Here is a 19275-nt window from a genome sequence, read left to right as displayed (position 1 = left end):
ATCAGTGAGGCCCAGAGCCAAGGTTCCTTTATTCAAAACATTTTATCTTCATTTTTCCATCAGGGTGCATATGTTGCTTCAGTTAAAAAACTTGAGCTCCAAGTGTTTTTCTTCAAGAAGAAAAAGCACTTAAGGTAATTTTGATTTATACATAGATGTTCAAGTATATTACTTTTATAATGCAAAACAAGTCTGGAAAACCTGGTTTACAATTGAAACAATAATAATTCTGCTTTGGTTTGAGGTTTCCTTTGAGTGCTAAATATTGCAAAAGAAGTACTAATGCCTTCACCTGTGTAGCCTGTCATCCAAAGGAAGACTGTATAGCAACAGGTCACCAAGATGGCAAAATCCGTCTCTGGTATGGTATTTTTATACTTAGATTAAATTCATCTATGTTTGGCTGCTGGCATGCAATTAGATTTGTTTTTTTCTACTATTTGTTAAGTCATTTCTTCTTGCATAGTTGGAATAACTATTTCCGATTTTGTTATGTATTGCTCTATCTCCAAATGCACAAAAATGCAAGCAATATAATAAAACTTATTACTTATGACCTTTGGGTTCTTGGTTTTAGCTTTAATTTTATTGGTAAATAGCATTAACTAGTCAAAAGCTTAAGAAGTTACATAAAAGCCCAAAATACTACAGTTTTTAAACTAAACGATCTACGCGGGTTAATTGGATTTAAATTGAATATTGTAAATGAAGTTGTAGTGAATGTGATTGAATTCTTTAATTTTACAAAAGCTTAAAGAAATTGTTCTGGCTATAAAATGGCCATTGGAATTTATTATTAACTCTTCTGGCTCTGCCATTTAGTCTTACAGCCTATAAACCTGATAAAACACACAAAACCACAGTCTCCTCCGTTGTAAATGCGGCAATATAGAGCACATGGTTGCAAAAGGCATCGTATGTGAGAAAATTATAGTGTATAATACTTTCTCAGGCAATATTTTACACATGATATGTAGTCAATTTAATAGACTGTTGGTCCATCATTTTCAATTAATAACTAGTTCTAGGAGACTAAAAATGCAAATAACAAAATGATACATATCACTACACAAAGCTAGAAGTAAAAGCTCTTCATATACTTTTGAACATAAAAATGAAGTGAACAGAAAGAAAGTATTTTACATATTTATCCAAAACCTTAATTAAGAAAGCATAATTCGATTCAGACTATAAATTTAACCTGTGGTGCTGTATAATTAATATATAAAAATAAATAAAATTAGGACACTATAGTCTTCAGAACAGCATAGCATATTAGCAAATGAGCCACAGTGCTAGTGCCATGAATCAAAAAATGGCTGGACATGTTATATTATGAAACATTAATTAAATACCTATCATGTAAGTAATCATGTAACTTTGAGGTACACACTACAAACAGCTATTCCAGCTTCAACATTTTTTATTATTTTAAATTAAATTAGAGAAAAACGGAATTTCTTTTCTTTAACTTCTGCAAATTGCTTGACTTGATTTATAATTCACAGGTGGAAATTTAATGACAAAAAGGAGTATACATACTCTTCACTGCATTGGCATCATGAGGCCGTCAATGACTTGATCTTCTCAACAGAAGGTAGGAAACAAGCAATTTGATTTCTAGCCTAAATTTCAGGGAGCGAATTAACAGGTTTTAATGCACCTTATTACTATTTAAAGCAAGTTTAGGAAGTTTATTTTAGAACGGGGGCCCCCAACCTTTTTTGTACCGTGGACAGGTTTAATATTGACAATATTCTTGCGGACTGGGGATGGGGGTGGGGGGTATTCAAGTAGGGTTAAACTCACCTCAACATGTCTTTTACAGTGAGGGTTGCCAACTTTCTGACTCCCAAATAAGGGACAAAAGTAGCAGTCAAATCCTGACAAAGGGTCCCGGCCCGAAATGTCAACTGTACCTCTTCCTATAAATGCTGCCTGGCCTGCTGCGTTCACCAGCATTTTTTGTGTGTGTTGATGGGACACTTGTGTTTACCCTGAGAAAGACTACCATGACCACGAAGCCTTGCGCGGGCACCTGTGTGCGCATGCACGTACGTGCCGATTTTTTTTTTTTACAAATCGGTTTTGGCTTGATCTTCCCGGCTACACTGTACATACATTATTTCTACTTTATATAGGCTGTGTATTTATCATATCATTCCTGCTTTTACTGTATGTTAGTGTTATTTTAGGTTTTATGTGTTATTTGGTAGGTTATTTTCTGGGTCTGGGAACGCTCAAAAATTTTTCCCATATAAATTAATGGTAATTGCTTCTTCGCTTTACGCTATTTTGGCACGAGAGGTTTCATAGGAACGCTCTACCTTAGCAGGGGAAATATGGGATAAGGGCAGTCCCGTATGGGACAAACCAATTTAGCCCAATATACGGGATGTCCCGGCAAATATGGGACAGTTGGCAACCCTATGTTCAAGTTCAACAGTGCGTGACAGGGAATGAGGAAAGGTGCAGCTGACTCGTATCGTTTCCTCGTGGCCCGGTAGCACATACTTTGCAGCCCGGTCCCAGTCTGCGGCCTAGTGGTTGGGGACCACTGTTTTAGAACAAATACAAAGTACGTGTAAACAAAAAAAGGAAACACGACCAGGCCTTCTGCTTTGAAACTGTTGTCTTTCAATAGGATCATAGGTGGTCATCTACCATTGTTTTTTCACTATCCCCATATCTCATGATTTCCTTAATATCGAGCTATTTCCGAATATCTGTTTGAACAAACTCTGTCTAAGTTGTATAGGCTGCACCACTGTGTCATCTTTTCCCTCAGAAATGCAGCAGAAAATTAGCCAAGTTTTCTGTGCTTTTTTCAGGAATAAAGATGATATCACCAGGCCTTGACCAGTATCATTTTGTCCTCTCTAACCACAGGCAAGGTCCCTGAGGGCTGACAAGTAGCAAATGTTGTTCCATTATTCAGGAAGGCAAATAATGTTGATACTGAAAATTATTAACCGAAGAATCATATTTCGGTGGTAGGGAAGCAACCAGAGAGGATTCTTGGGGATAGTATTTATGAGTATTTGAAAAACCATGGCCTAATTAGAAACAGTCAGCATGGCTGTATGCAGGGTAAATCACGTCTGACTAACATGATTGAGTTTTTTGAGGAAATGAAGGTAGAGCTGTGGATGTAGTCTACCTGGATTCTGGTAAGGTGTTTGACAAGGCCCCTCATGGGAGACTAATCCAGAAGTTTAAAGTACATGGAATCTGCAGTGAATGGTCATTTGCATTCAGAATTAGCTTGCGCACAGCAAACCGAGGTTAGTAGTTAATGGGGGCATGTTCTTTCTGATGTTCCATGCACATCCGCACTGAGACCTCTGATGTTTGTGATGTATATAAGAGACTTGGATGAAAATGTAACACTCACAACACGCTGGAGGAACTCAGCAGGTCAGGCAGCATCCGTGTAAACGATCAGTCAACGTTTCGGGCCGGAACCCTTCATCAGGACTGAAGAGGGAGGGGGCAGAGGCCCTATAAAGAAGGTGGGGGGAGGGTGGGAAGGAGAAGGCTGGTAGGTGCCAGGTGAAAAACCAGAAGGAGGAAAGATAAAGGGGTGGGGGAGGGGATAGGCACCTATTCCTTCTTCACCTTTCCTGCCTATCCCCTCCCCTACTCCTTTATCTTTCCTCCTTCTGGTTTTTCACCTGGCACCTACCAGCCTTCTCCTTCCCACCCTCCCCCCACCTTCTTTATAGGGCCTCTGCCCCTTCCCTCTTCAGTCCTGACGAAGGGTTCCGGCCCAAAACGTTGACTGATTGTTTTCATGAATGCTGCCCGACCTGCTGAGTTCCTCCAGCATGTTATGAGTGTTGCCTTGACCCCGGCATCTGCAGAGTATTTTGTGTTTTGCATGAAAATGTGCATGGTGGGTTAGTAAGTTTGCAGATCATACAAAAATTGGTGGTGTTGAAGACCAGCAAAGGGTATGGCAGGATGTGCAGTAGATCAGTTGCAATTATTCTTTGGGGTTCTAACGTTTCTGTCATTCGTTAGGGTTTTTCTTCTGTTTCGTGGATGGATCTGAAGAGTAAGAATTTCAGGTTGTATACTGTATACATTCTCTGATTTTAAATTGAACCATTAAATATGGGCAGAGAAATGGCAGGTGTAGTTTATCCTGGCCAAAATGAAGTATTGCACCTTGGGAGATCAAATGTAAAGGTACATTATTATTGGCAAAACCCTTAATAGTTTTGTTGTGCAGAGTTATCTTGGAATCCAAGTCCATAACTCCCTTAAAGTGGCTACACAAGTTGATGAGGTGGTTAAAAAAGGCTTATGGAGTGCTTTCCATTCATTTGACAAGGAATTGAGTTCAAGAGTCAGCGAGTTTTGTTCCCGTTTTATAAAACTAGTTAGGCTGCATTCATTTCTGTTTGCTCCTTTACAGGAAGGACATAGAGGCTGCAGAAGAGGTTTCTCAGGATCAAAGAGCATGTGCAATGAGGAGGGGTTGAGAGGAGAGCTCATCAAAGTTTGTAAGATTATGAGAGGCATAGAGAGGGTAGTCAGACAGTATCTTTATCCTAGGGTTGAAATGTCTACTACTACATGCATTTAAGGTGGCGGGGGGGGGGTAAGTTTGAAGGAGGTATGTGGGACAGGTTTTTTTTTACACCTAGTGTAGGGTGCCTTGAATGTGCAGCCTATGGTGGTAATGGAATTAAGTATATGGATGTGTTCAGGAAGCTCTTAGATAGGCCAGGGAATATACAAGAAATGTAGGCAGAAGGGATTTGTTTAGTTGGCCATTTGATTACTAGTTTCATTAGTTCTGCACAACATTGTGTGTTGAAGGGCCTGTTCCATTGCTAAGATGTTTATTTAAGAGATACGGCGCAGAATGGGCCCTTGCAGCCTCACGAGCCATGCACCTGGCAACCCACCTATTTAACACTAGCCTGATCACAGTGACCAGTTAACCTACCTACCAGTGTGTCTTTGGACTATGAGTGGAAACGAGAGCATCTGGAGGAAACATCGTATAAACTCCTTCCAGTCAGTGAATTGAACTCTGAACTCCCTAAGCTGTAATAGCATCGCACTGACCTCTGCGGTACTGTGGCGCACCACAGCAAGAAGAAACATTTTCTATGTTCACATTCCAAATCATGAGTGACAGCTGAGCTGCTGTTGGGTATTGTTACTGATTTCCTTTTTTAGGAATGACTTCACCAAGTAATTGCCACCCTACTCCACAGTTGCATGCGTGTTACCTCATATTTTTTCCAGCAGGTGCGCTCATCTTGGAAGCCATGCAGGATTATTCGATCTGGAGGCCTGGGTGCCACAGCTAAACAGCAAAGCAGATCGAGAGATCCTGGCCTGGAACAACTGGCAGTTTAATAACTCACTGCTTGTAATCAGATATACTTAAAACTAATTCAAATAGATTTAAGCAATAAGAGCTTTTTTAAAATGTTTGGAAAACAAGGTACTTAATACTGGAAACTGTTATAAATTAAAAACACAAAACAAAAATGAACCTATCCCCTGGGCTGCAATTGGAATCAGTCATTGATTTCATTCAACTGAGTGGAGTCATACCACACAAATTACTTAAGGCTAGTGAAAAACTGTAGAATTGCATCACTCTGCACCTAGTCCCTCAGGTTTGTACACCAGCAGTGAACCCGGTGGCAGGGCAGGAGGTGAGATGCTTTGTCACCTGACCTATAGATGATCTCCAAGCTCTTTATTTTAGCAAACAGGTACAGAAGTCAGAAATGAGCTGACCTGCAAACCAAAAGATGAAGTTGGTGTTTCCATTGACCTTGGGAAAGTCTATTGTGGCACATTGACATTCTTCTGAGCCAATCTACTTATTCTAAATTGTGTGGTTTTGAGAGGCAGAATAGAAGGGGAAGGCAATGTGAGATGTGACCTGGAACTTTTCTTTTCCTAGTTTTCAGTTTGCTGGGATGTTTTGTAGCCATGTAATCTTTACATGATGGTTGCTTGTAAAAGGCTTGAAAAAGTTGTTCTCGGAACAATTTTTTTTCTTGTTGCATTTATGTTTTGTAGGTACCATTTTGCTGAGTGGTGGAATAGAGGCTGTATTAGTTCGGTGGTGGTTTGGTTCAGAATCGAAAAAAGACTTCCTACCTCGTCTTGGTGACGCCATTGAGCATATTGCAACCTCTCCCGATGGTGCCTTCCATTCCACATCCCATGGTGATAATAGTAAGAACGGATCATTTCTTAGGACTATTTGTGATAAAGTAAAATTGAAGTTTATATTAACCTTTTTCCATTATTTCTAGCATTGATCAACAAGCTTTTAAAATTCTGCAGTTTACTAGATTATAGAATAGTCATTTGATTTATGAAATTTTGTGTTTCTTCATTTGGGTTAAGATTTATCTGTTACTCTGTTTATATTTTACTGCTAAATCTTATTTTCGTGCCTTTAATATATAACTGATTTTTCTTTACTCTGAGATATTGAAATATATTTTAATTGTAAACTGGACATAAGAACATAAGGAATAGGAGCAGGAGGAGGTCATCTGGCTTGTCGAGCCTGCTCCGTTGTTCGATAAGATCACTGCTGATCTGGCCATGTACTCATCTCCACCTACCTGCCTTTTCCCTATAACCCTTAATTCCTCTACTATGCAGAAGTTTATCCAACCGTGTCTTAAATATATTTACTGAGATAGCCTCCACTGCTTCATTGGGCAGAGAATTCCACAGATTCACCACTCTCTGGGAAAAGCATAATACTCCATTTAATTATTACTATCTTGTACAAGGTTGTAAAACAAGCCCATTTTTTAACATGCTATTTTCTGTTTTTACCACTAACTTTCCTTTTGGGCAGGTACTTTTCAGACAAAGTTCTGAAATAACTAATTTCTGAAAGCACTCAACAGGGTAGGCACCATTGGTGGGGTGAGAAACAGTTAATGTCCTGGAACTGACACAAGGCTATGTACCTTCTGTTTTACTCTCATCATACTGCTTACTCATACGTCATTCGTATATGTATAAGGAATACATGTAATCAATTATATATGCTCACTAATTGGTGAACAACTGCTTTCTAACTTCTCTAAGCAAAGTGTCATGAGCTTGCATTCTGACGCTGTTTTTCCTACTCAAAGTAAAATTTTCACCGCAGTAATGACAAATCAATGTTGTTGTACTCCCAAGCCCAATAATTGTTTATTTAGCACTGTCGTCGGTCAGTTAGCTTTTTTCCTGTGATGCCGTTTAGTGAAGCACAATTTTCAAATAGCACATATGACTGTGATCAATGATTGCTCTATTTTTCTTCAAAATTTAAAGTGATACTGCAGATATTCAGAGCTGCAAAAGGAAACAGTTGTGAGTAATAGGTGACTGCATTTGGGGAAGGGATTCTACGAACGTTAGCATAGCAACCAAGGACAAATTGCTATCCTAGTCCAAAGCTGTCACAACTTGCTGAAAGGGTAGTGTTTTTACTGTAGATCCCTTCTTGTCCTCCTCAGAATCACAATCATGTTTATTATTGCTGACTTACATGATGTGAAGTTTGCTTTACGGCAGCTGTAGAATACAGAGACATGAAGATTTTCTGTAAATTACCAAATAAATAGGCAAATCTAAAAGGAATAACAAGGTAGTGTTCTTGGGTTCCCTGAACTGTGCAGAAGACTGATGGCAGAGGGCAAGAGGCTCTTCCTGAATCATTGAGTATGGGTCTTCAGCTCCCTTCCAGCATACCTCATCCCAAAGAATTTTAAGGATTCAATTTCCCCGAACGACCACCTCGACCCCCACACCAATCTCCATTTGTGTTCTGGGTCTGTTCTCAGTTTGCATTCCCTTGTGACTTGTTAACTTCTCTATGTGCATTTATATAACAGTGCTTCAGGTTTAATTAGAGCCCTTGTTTCTTTATATGATTTCTAGCCTTCCTGTATAATTTCTAACACAACTGTGCCCATTTTCTGCATGCTTTGTAACTATATTTTAATGCAACACGATTTTTCTTTCAGGAATAGTTATTATAAGAAGCAATCTGCGGCTCTCTGCTATAATTCAGGGTTTGGTTAAAGGTATGTTGACATTTATTTGGATAATTTGATTTCACTGTAATCTCATTAGTATGCTCTTGCTGATTTTTGTCTATCTTCCCCCCCTAGGTCAGGAAGTTTTGACTGGTTTGATGATTGATCCAAGGAGCAAAGCTTTGGTTCTAAATGGAAAACCGGGGCATTTGCAGTTTTACTCACTTCAGACTGACAAGCAATTATACAATGTAAGTCTATGCAATTGTTTCAAAGAATTTTGCTATCTTTTTAAAATCAAGCTGCTACATTTTACATGAAATTGCTTGCAGTAACTGTACCAGTCCTGTGCGTGTAAATTTATTGTAAAAGATTTCCATAATTAAGTTCCCTAAATTGCTGTTTGCTTTCTTTTTAAAAGAAAGAGCATGTGCATTTCCATTTGTTATATTTCAAAATAATTTTGTGTGACATATCTTAGGATGTTTAAAGAATATATTTCCTTCTAAGTCAAATAATAGAGTTGTTATATTTTGGGGTTTGAACATTAATGTGTATTCTGAAACATAAACTGTATGGTGTATTTGCCATGTCTGCATATACTCTGGAGGTGACCAAGATTTAGTTCAGCTGCTGTTAAGCTAAATGTTGAAGTTGATACATATTTTTGTTAGTCTTTAAGGTTTTGAACAATGCTTGATTTTGCAGCAGTTGCAGGGTTATGGAATTTACACTAATTTAAGACTGATCTTATTATATTTGCCTTAAATAACCCTTGATTAGATTCAATTCGTGGAATAGCTTGGTGGTATGAATAATCTTCAGCCAGGTATTGCTGTCTCAAGTAATTTCTAATGAAATTCTTGCATCTAGAATATGCAATACAAGCTGTTAAGATTTTTGCAACACTGGATTTATACAATAATAGAATTGTCAGAAATTGGTGAATTGTTAAAAATTGGTGAATTGTTTTATAGCTTCTCTTTCAAATGCTATGATAACGTTAAGTAATCAGGATGTGTCTTATTGTAACTATAGGCTACATATTCACCAAAAATATCTTGAACAGATAATTTCATATTTAGATTGCATTCTGAAAATAGTTGCTGCAAAGGTCCAAATCAAAAATAAAGAAAGCAAGTTTTAAGTTGAATTCTGTGGCTTTGTGTACCACCAAAGTTCAAAGTAAATTTATTATCAAAGCAACACACACAAAACGCTAGAGGAACTCAGCAAGTCAGGTAGCATCTATGGAAAAGAGTAAACAGTCGATATTTTGAGCCAAGACCCTTCTTCAGCACAGAGAGGGAAAGGTGCCTGAATTAAAAGGTGGGGGGAGGGAAAAGAGGCTAGCTGAAAGGTAACTAGTGAAGTCAGGTGAGTGGGATAGGTGAAGGGCAGGAGAAGTACATACATGACACCATACAGCCCCTATAAGAATTCACCCTCCCCTTTTAATATGGCACACCAAATCATCACTGATTCAGCCAGTTGGTTTTAGAAGTCACATAATTAGTTAAACGGAGATCTGTTTTTGAAGACCTGTGTGTAGTCAAGGTGTTTCAATTGATTATATATCGTAAAAATACACCTGTATCTGGATGGTCCAACTGCTGGTGAGCCAGTATCCTGGCAAAAACTACACCATAAAGACAAAAGATCACTTCAAGCAACTTCACAAAAAGGTTATTGAAAAGCACAAGTCAGGAGATGGATAAAAGACAATTTCCAAATCACTGAATATCCCTTGGAGTACAGTTAAAGAAATGGAAAGAATATGGCACGGCTGTAAATCTGCCTAGGTCAGGCCATCCTCAAAAACTGAGCAACCTGTGCAAAAAGGGGACTTGTCAAGGATAACACCAAGTGACCTATGACAACTCTGGAGGAGTTACAAGCTTCAGTGGCTGAGAAGGGAGAGACTGCGCATGCAACTGTTGCCTGGGTACTTCACCAGTCACAGCTTTATGAGAGAGTGGCAAAGAGAAAGCCACTGTTGAAAAAACCTCACATGAAATCTCGGCTGGAGTTTGCCAGAAGGCATGTGGGAGACTCTGAATTCAGCAGGAAGGTTCTATAGACTGATGAAAGCAAAATTGAGCTTTTAGGCCATCAGACAAAACACTATGTTTGGTGTACGCCAAACACCACACATCAAAAACACACCATTCCTACCATGAAGCATGGTGGTGGCTGCATCATGCTCTGGGGATGCTTCAGTGCAGCAGGCCCTGGGAGGCTTGTGAAAGTGGAGGAAAACCTGATGCAGTCTGCAAGAGAACTGCAACTTGGGAGAAGATTTGTTTTCCAGCAAGAAAATGAGCCCAAGCATAAAGCCAAAGTTACACAGGAATGGCTTAAGACAACAAAGTTAATGTCCTGGAGTGGCCAAGTCAGAGTCCAGACATCAGTCCAACTGAGAATTTGTGGCTGGACTTGAAAAGGGCTTTTCACTCATGATCTCCATGCAATCTGATAGAGTTTGAGCAGTTTTGTAAAGGAGAATGGGGGGAAAATTGCAGTGTCTAGATGTGCAAAGCTGATCGAGACGCAGACAGCTGTAATTGCTGCCAAAGATGTGTCTATCAAATACTGACTTGAAGGGGGTGAATCCTTATGCAATCAATTATTTTATGTTTTATATTTGTAATTAATTTAGATCACTTTGTAGAGATCTGTTTTCAATTTGACACGAAAGAGTTTTTCTGTTGATCAGTGTCAAAAAAGCCAAGTTAAATCTACTGTGATTCAATGTTGTAAAACAATATAACATGAAACTTCCGGGGGCGGGGGGCGGGGGCTGGTGGCTGGTGTGAATACTTTTGATAGGCATTGTACATAATACTTCTCTGCAAGAGTAAGGGAATGTGATGCGAAGGCTATGAGGCATTCATTTCCATCACCCATAACACCACCGTGACATGACTGCACCACACCATAAGCGAGGTTCACAGGCAAGCTTCACTAGACAACGTGGATCATAATGTGTGAGTATAGTGCCTGATGTCACCATTGCCTTTGTATTTTGGAAAACCACCTCACACTACTTTGTCCACTGCCATTTCTCCCTGATCTGCAGTAATGAGTTCAAGCGGTGGAGCACAGTAGCCAGGTTTTGAAGTAACTTTTGTCATAATTGACAAATGCTAAAAAGGACTCTAAAATAGATGATATTCCATTTTCTTGGTTCTTGTAGCTGTCAAAATTATAAACTGAAAATCTGCCTTAACTGTGTCAGTTAATATATTAATATATATTAATGACTTAGATGAGGGAATTAAATGCAGCATCTCCCAAGTTTGCGGATGACACGAAGCTGGGCGGCAGTGTTAGCTGTGAGGAGGATGCTAAGAGGATGCAGGGTGACTTGGATAGGTTAGGTGAGTGGGCAGATTCATGGCAGTTTGATGTGGATAAATGTGAGGTTATCCACTTTGGTGGCAAAAACAGGAAAACAGATTATTATCTGAATGGTGGCCGATTAGGAAAAGGGGAGATGCAACGAGACCTGGGTGTCATTATACACCAGTCATTGAAAGTGGGCATGCAGGTACAGCAGGCGGTGAAAAAGGCGAATGGTATGCTGGCATTCATAGCAAGAGGATTCGAGTACAGGAGCAGGGAGGTACTACTGCAGTTGTACAAGGCCTTGGTGAGACCACACCTGGAGTATTGTGTGCAGTTTTGGTCCCCTAATCTGAGGAAAGACATCCTTGCCATAGAGGGAGTACAAAGAAGGTTCACCAGATTGATTCCTGGGATGGCAGGACTTTCATATGATGAAAGACTGGATCGACTAGGCTTATACTCGTTGGAATTTAGAAGATTGAGGGGGGATCTTATTGAAACGTATAAAATCCTAAAGGGATTGGACAGGCTAGATGCAGGAAGATTGTTCCCGATGTTGGGGAAATCCAGAGCGAAGGGTCACAGTTTGAGGATAAAGGGGAAGCCTTTCAGGACCGAGATTAGGAAAAACTTCTTCACACAGAGAGTGGTGAATCTGTGGAATTCTCTGCCACAGGAAAGAGTTGAGGCCAGTTCATTGGCTATATTTAAGAGGGAGTTATATATGGCCCTTGTGGCTAAAGGAATCAGGGGGTATGGAGGGAAGACTGGCTCAGGGTTCTGAGTTGGATGATCAGCCATGATCATACTGAATGGCGGTGCAGGCTCGAAGGGCCGAATGGCCTACTCCTGCACCTATTTTCTATGTTCCTAACTGTCCCCTTTTCCTCCTTTAATCTAATCGTTCCATACCTTCCTCTTCCATTTTTCACACTTGATCAAAGATTTAGTTCTCTAATTTAGTTCTGTGTCCTGATGAAGGGTCTCGGCCTGAAACATCTTTTCCATAAGTGCTACCTGGCCTACTGAGTTGCTCCAACACTTTGTGTGTGTTGCTTGGATTTCCAGCACCTCCAGATTTTCTCTTGTTCACTCTATTTTACATTTCATTCTTTCCTCTGTTCACCTCAACATCCTGAAATCTCTGATCATGGCATTGTGTGTCCCTCCTGTTGTACGCAAGGCCTAGGATTGAGTACTTAGGCAATCAATTATTTCATGTTTTATATTTTGTAATTAATCACTTTGTAGAGATCTATTTTCACTTTGACACAAAAGATCAATGTCAAAAAAAGCTAAATTAAATCCACTGTGATTCAATGTTGCAACACGATAAAACATGAAAACTTCAAAGGGAGGTGAATACTTTTTATAGGCAGTCTATACAACCCTGAGATTCATTCTCAGTGATGGATGCTGCTTTCCTGCGCAACATTCATGTAGATCTGCTCAGTGATGGGGAAGGCTTTACCCTTGATGGTGGTATCCACTACTTTTTAAGAGGATTTTCTGTTCAGGAGCATTGGTGTTTCCATACCAGGCCATTATGCAACTAGTGAAAATAATCTCCACCACACATCTATAGAAGTTTGTCAAAGTTTCAGATGTCATGCCGAATCTTGTCAAACTTGTAAGGAAGGAGAGACATTGCTGTGCTGTCTTAATAATGGCACTGTCATGCTAGGCCCAAGATACCAAGGAACTTAAAGTTGCTGACCCTCCCCACCTCTGTTTCTCTGATGAGGTCTGGCTCATGGACCTCCGGTTTTCTCCTCCATTAACATTTTAATGATCGATCATTTTAATTTCACTTCAATGCCGTGGGCTGCCAAGTTCATCATTGTAAGCAATTTTCAATAGTTCCATTCTTTCCTCTTTTAGTGTGTTATAAATTGCATTTTTGCCATAAATACTGTTGGTTCAGTTGTGTCATTGTACATGTTTGTGGTCTTGGATCCCTGTGGTTTTAAATGGAGACCCATGTGTAATTGTTCTAGAGCTAACAAACTCATATTATTCAAATAGAACTTATATGATTTTTTTCTTTGTGTATTTCTTAGTTTAAGCAACTATCAAAAAGTTTAAACCTGAGAATTAGAGGCATGTTTATTGCTTATGATGTGAACCATTTGTAAATCAGCCTATAATTTCTGGCAGTTTATGATCTGGATTGCTTTTTTCAGTACCTCACAAAACGTGCAGTAAAGGTCTAATAATCTGCTATCTCAGTGTTCAAAAAATCTGATGGCTTTGTATCTGTCTTACCTTCCTGCCTTTCCCGTCCACTGGCCCGGGCCCCAGTTTCCATCCTATCTGGGTCACTTTTTTTCCCAACTCACCTTCTTCGTCTTTCATCTTATTCCTACTTCTGTTTTTCCAATGCATTCCGATTATCTCTTATGATTTCTACTGTTCTCTCTAGACTTTATCTTCTGAGAGTCTCTTTTCTCTGGAACCTCAGTGATTTTAATATTTTCAGCAGCTTGCTCTGTGAAATGTTTTCTCCCCTCATTCTCCTTCCTTCAGCAAATCAGAGGAATGTATTAATTTGAGGTTCATATGCAAATGAAAACCAAAGCTCTCAAGCTTTTGGAGATTCATTTGTATCCTTTATTGGTGGTGTCAGAAATTACCAGTAGCACGACAAACAAAATGTCCTCAGGACAATACAAGGGGTACCCATGTTATAAATGAAAATACCAGTTGCTGCTTTGTGGGCAGTAATTTCTAAACAGTTAGTAATCTGATGCTATAAATATTGTGCTATTGAGGTCACCAATCAGAATCCATGCAAAATAATAGCAACGCACAAACAGCCTTTTTTTTAAAATAGCTGAATCTCTTAGTACCTCAATACACAAATCTATATTTGAGGTTGTGATGATTCATGAGGTTTCATGTTTTTGGTTTATAATTCAGCACTGCTTTAGATATTTCTAACTCAGCAATTTGCAGGCGCATACTTTATCAGGAAAATTGTGAGTATTGTGTTTAATAAAGTATCTTGTGTCCCCAAATATTAAGGGCATCTGTCCTGCAGCATCCAAAGCATTCTACTAGATTGAACAATTTCACAACACATCATTGTAAAGTTAGATTTCAGAAGCAAATGATACAAGTGGGTTGATCCCAGGTTGCGTGTTATCAATGCATTAATTCCATTGTTTTCCTTCTATGGCAAAGTTAGATGCGTTAGTAAATTGCTGGATTTTCTTTACAAGCAGATGTTTACTAAATATGAAAATGTTGCAAATAAGTACGGTGGAGGTAATTTTATTTTGCTTTGTTTCACAGCTGGATATTGTGCAAGAGGAGTATATCCACCAGTTAGGGCTAAACCAGACAAAGGTTGTCAAGGCAGCGTTTGATCTTCATGGTACATGGTTAGTCACTGTGGAAGAAAGAGTGGATGATGAAACTGAAATTGAGCAACAGATGAAGCTTTGGACCTATAACGAGAAGAAGCAGAGGTGATGCTTCCCAGTGTTTGGTACAAAAGCAGCAACTGGCCAATTTTTGAATGATTTATAGATCTTGAATTTAAAAGGATTGATCTCTATTTTAATAATGGCTGTTTTAAGCATGCAAGTACTTTATTGATTTTCTGACAATACCAGAGCACCTAAGTACAGATAATAATTCTTTTGCTCAAGTCACATAAATAAGCTTTCTTTGATTGGGCACGACGGAGGCCATGAAACAGATATTTCTGACAGATGATTGTTGCTGTTCATTGATGGCATTTGTCAACCATTAGAATTTGATCCTATTCATTACATATAGTTTATCAGAAAGAAATGCTGCAGATAATAGTTTGACTAACTCTGGAACATCAGTGAAAGATCACTGTATATGATTAGCAACACATTGAATTTGTGTCATTTCTAAGTGTGCTACTCATTAACTCAAAGTACCAGCAGAGGATCTGATAGGTAGTTACAAATAAAGTATGAAGACAGCTTGTCAAGGCTGTAAATTCTGGCTGTGAGAAATATTAGCAGTGCTTTAACGATTGTATTTATGCCTGAGTATAGAGGAGTTGAATATGCAAAAGAGCCAATAATAGGAAATCCCCAAACAGGCTTTTAAATATGCACACAGTCAATATTTATCATGATCCCTTTGAATAATTGTGATATTGGGTCCTTCATTCCATTTAAATTCATATTCTAATTGTATGAGGTCTGCCTGAACGTGTAGTTGAAAAAATGGAATTGGTATCTTCCCATTTGTGTTTTACACTAATTTGATCTTCTTGTCATTGTGCATGATGCCGTAAGTGTGCACCAACCCCTTCAACATGAATAAAATTCTGGAAATCTCCCACTAAGATTCCATGTTCATTTTAAACATTGCTTCTTCCTTTAAGGGGAAGGGGTGTTATACAGTCCATTTCCACCCAGGTCTCTGCACGGATTTATCCTTTATAAACACCCATCAATAAATAATTCATTGAAAATTGAAATCTGAAGTTGGAGCTCTCATAATGTCATTCTATAAAGAAAATTTTCCCGATTCTTATAAATTCAAGTACTGTTTCATTGATTCCTGTGAAGTTCCAGGAGTTATGTAACCTCTTACTGAAATTTACATTTGTGTCCTGTCCAGGAAAACAGACTATTAACCTGATGCGGCAAATCTTAAAATAAATTGAGATGTATCAAACCTGATTTGTTGTGTAACTTGTATTCAATATTTTTTCCTGTCTACAGTTTTGTCCTCAATACCACAATCTGCACACCACATGAAAACCATATCTCAAATGTATGCTTTCAAAATGTGGATGATTCTAGAAGTCCACCTACTTTGGTAACATCTAGCTTGGACGGTCGGTTTAAAGTCTGGATTCTAGGAGATGATTCCGATATCTATCGTAAGTACCTACCGTTTGTATTCAGGCCACTTAGACAGCACTATATACTTGGGAAAAATAACAGCTGAGCAATGTATTATACTGAAAATTCATCCTGAATATGAGAGATGGGGCTATGTTGATATTATTAGTTGCTATTTTCTCTCTTGTGCTGCTCTCTTAATATTAAAACAGCTGACTCAGGCGCCTTGAAAAGGGTGTTTTCCATTTGAACAGTACTGTGAAGTTTGGTTGCCATGATATGGGAAATCCAGGTGTTTTAACTGAGTGCATGGCATGTTGATTTAAAAGAAATGGAGCATTTGTTCCTGGGCTATCGATGATTTGTTTAAACCCAAAGACATAGAATGGAGCCACATGTTAAGATAACTTACTTTTGTATATTCCGAGGTTTCTGTCTTCAAGGGTAAATGTCTAGCAGGTACAGTAACATAGGCAAGAAGTATTGTATGTCATAATAAGTAGTAGATTTCCAAGGAAGGTGCATCATTTTAATGACAATCTACAAGTTTGTCTAATTTATAGTGATATGTAAGGATAATGTTTTGCATAGCTCCACTGAACTAAGAAATATTTTGCAATCTTTGTCTATTTTAACAAATTTGGAGAACATCAGGAATGCTCTATAAATGCAGCTGGTTGAACAGTAGAAGGTGGTGTTGGATAACTTCACACCGAACCAGTGTCCAGTAGGATTTAACAGTTGTTGGGGAACTTGGATAAATAAAATACACCAGATTTGCTGACTACATGATTTACCTAACTCACCTACTCTTTAGCTGACTGCACACTGTTTGCAAAGGAGGATTATCTGTGTTTTGTAGTTTTATTTCCTGAATGATTACCATGAGTAATATCAAATTGCAATGCTGGTTATGAGAAGGTAAACTTCAAAGTTTGTACCCAGTATTAAGCTAACTGATCAGAGCTTTGTTTCCAGGCTTTGATGTTATTGTATCCTCTGAACATTACTTTCCAGAAAAGAGCGAATGCTGGACATGTGACTTTGTAGGAACGTATCATAAACTGCAGGCTACAAATAGTTGTTTCTCTGAAGACGGTTCCCTACTTGCTGTCAGTTTTGAACAAATCATTACTCTGTGGGATGCAAATACTTGGGACCTGAAATATACTTTCTGTCAGCCACCAGCGAATATACGGTAAATGTTGCAAGTGTGTTGTTATTTGTTAATGTTAATTTAGAAACTATATTTACCTAGTGGCAAAATCCCTGCCATTGTTCCTACGTGATAAACACAAAGTGAAGAGAAACTTCAGTTCAGGAAGCCATAAAGAATAAAAACTATGTAGGATTAGCACTGAAGTGTACAGTATATTGGCCATATTAAGAATCAACTAATTCTTGAGAGCAAGCAGTTGTATAGTGGATTCATGAATGTTTATATGTTATCTCATTGTGGTTGAATTAGGTTTGTGTGCTTGTATCCTGGATGGCTTGAGTAATCTATGGTTAAGTACTACGTTCATAAGCATTTGCATTAGACACCACCTGTACAAGTATAAATTTGATAATAAACATGCCCTTAATTATATTTAATATAGCACAATCGATCATTATTAGTTTGTATAATTTGGTATTTCATTTTAATCTTTCAGGCATCTTGCCTTTGGAAGACTTAGTTGTTCAAAGTACCTGCTTGCTTCAACTGATAATGGGTTTCTCTGTTGCTGGAATCTTTTGTGCTGCACTTGTGAGTATGAAATTTCTAGCACCAACAGATAGTGTACAACTAAAAAGCATGTTGCAAAGTATTTTACCATCATACTTTGCTTTACAGTGGAATGGAGCACACAGCTGAATGTAATGTCTTTGCAAGTTGATCCTCTCTCTGAGAATGTTGCTGTGTTTTCAGACCTTCGTAGGAACATAGACTGTAAGTATAGTGGTTATTGGCAATAGCAAATTATTGAAATTGGTACAAACTAAAACATTTAATTTGGTACTTGAAAAGGCTTAAGTTTTACGTTTCCAGATTTCAGTTGATCGCATTTACAAAGAATTTATTTCAGTTTTTACAGTGCCTTATAAAAGTATTCAGCCCCAACCTTTTGTTCACTTGAGTGAGTATTACAACCAGGGATTTTGACCAATTTAACTGTAATTTTTTTATTTGTGAATCACATGCTTCTCTTTTCACACTAGGGCCCAAAAAGAGGGAAAGTTGTAAGGCATGAAAAAACTAAAAGTTCAAAAATTGTGATGTAATCAATTCAAAAGTATTCGTGCCTCTTTGCTCAGTACTTTGTTGAACCACCTATCGCAGCTACTACAGCCGGTAGTCTTTTTGGATAAGTCTCTATTAGCTTTACACAACATGATAGAACAAGATTTAACCATTCCTCCTTGTAAAATTGCTCAAACTCTGTCAGATTAGTTGGGGAGCAGCAGTGCACAGTAAACTTGAAGTCTCACCGGGGATGTTCGATCAGGTTAAGGTCAGCACTCTGGGACGTTAAAGGACATCAATTTTCTTCATTTGAAGCCATCCATTGTTGCTCTGGCAGTGTGCTTTGGGGTCATTGTCCTGCTGAGAGACAAACTTCCTCCCCAGTGTAAGTTTTCTGGCAGAGGCTAGCAGGTTTTTATCTAGGATCTCTCTTATTTAGCAGCATTCATCTTCCCATCAATCCTGACCAGATTTCCAGTCCCTGCAGCTGAAAAGCATCCCCCTAGCATAATGCTACCTCCACCATACTGTACAGTAGGGATGGTGTTATCTGACTGATGTACAGTATTATATAAAGCACTTTACTGCTTTATGTTGAGGACAAAAAGTTCCAGTTTAGTCTCACCCAACCACAAGACTTTCTTCCACATCTTTACAGTATCTTCTAAGTGACGCTTTGCAAAGTCTTGATGGGCACGGGTGTGTTTATTTTTTTAGCCAGGGTATCTTCCTTGCCCCTCTTCCATAAATACCCTTTTTATGCAAGGCCTTAGAAGTTGTATGGCCACAACTTATCAGAAAGATAGGTTAGTTAGCAGAGGGGGTGGTGTGACTCTGT

At 38.7% G+C, this 19275-nt stretch overlaps 1 protein-coding gene across 1 annotated transcript in view; it reads left to right on the top strand.

Moving 5' to 3' along the window:
• wdr75 (WD repeat domain 75) overlaps nucleotides 1-19275 on the top strand; it is a 43706-nt gene that overhangs the window by 11087 nt on the left and 13344 nt on the right. The window contains exons 6-16 of the mRNA XM_063052001.1: nucleotides 64-134; nucleotides 245-361; nucleotides 1509-1597; nucleotides 6055-6213; nucleotides 8016-8075; nucleotides 8163-8278; nucleotides 14670-14845; nucleotides 16088-16248; nucleotides 17228-17408; nucleotides 17866-17960; nucleotides 18048-18143. Of these exons, the coding sequence (XP_062908071.1) occupies nucleotides 64-134; nucleotides 245-361; nucleotides 1509-1597; nucleotides 6055-6213; nucleotides 8016-8075; nucleotides 8163-8278; nucleotides 14670-14845; nucleotides 16088-16248; nucleotides 17228-17408; nucleotides 17866-17960; nucleotides 18048-18143 (1321 nt within the window). The remainder of the gene's footprint in view (nucleotides 1-63; nucleotides 135-244; nucleotides 362-1508; nucleotides 1598-6054; nucleotides 6214-8015; nucleotides 8076-8162; nucleotides 8279-14669; nucleotides 14846-16087; nucleotides 16249-17227; nucleotides 17409-17865; nucleotides 17961-18047; nucleotides 18144-19275) is intronic.

The sequence above is a fragment of the Mobula hypostoma genome, chromosome 6 (assembly GCF_963921235.1).
Source record: "Mobula hypostoma chromosome 6, sMobHyp1.1, whole genome shotgun sequence".
Classification (NCBI taxonomy): Eukaryota; Metazoa; Chordata; class Chondrichthyes; order Myliobatiformes; family Myliobatidae; genus Mobula; species Mobula hypostoma.
The sequence above is the reverse complement of the archived record's forward strand: the minus strand, read 5'-3'. Positions and strand labels throughout refer to the sequence as shown.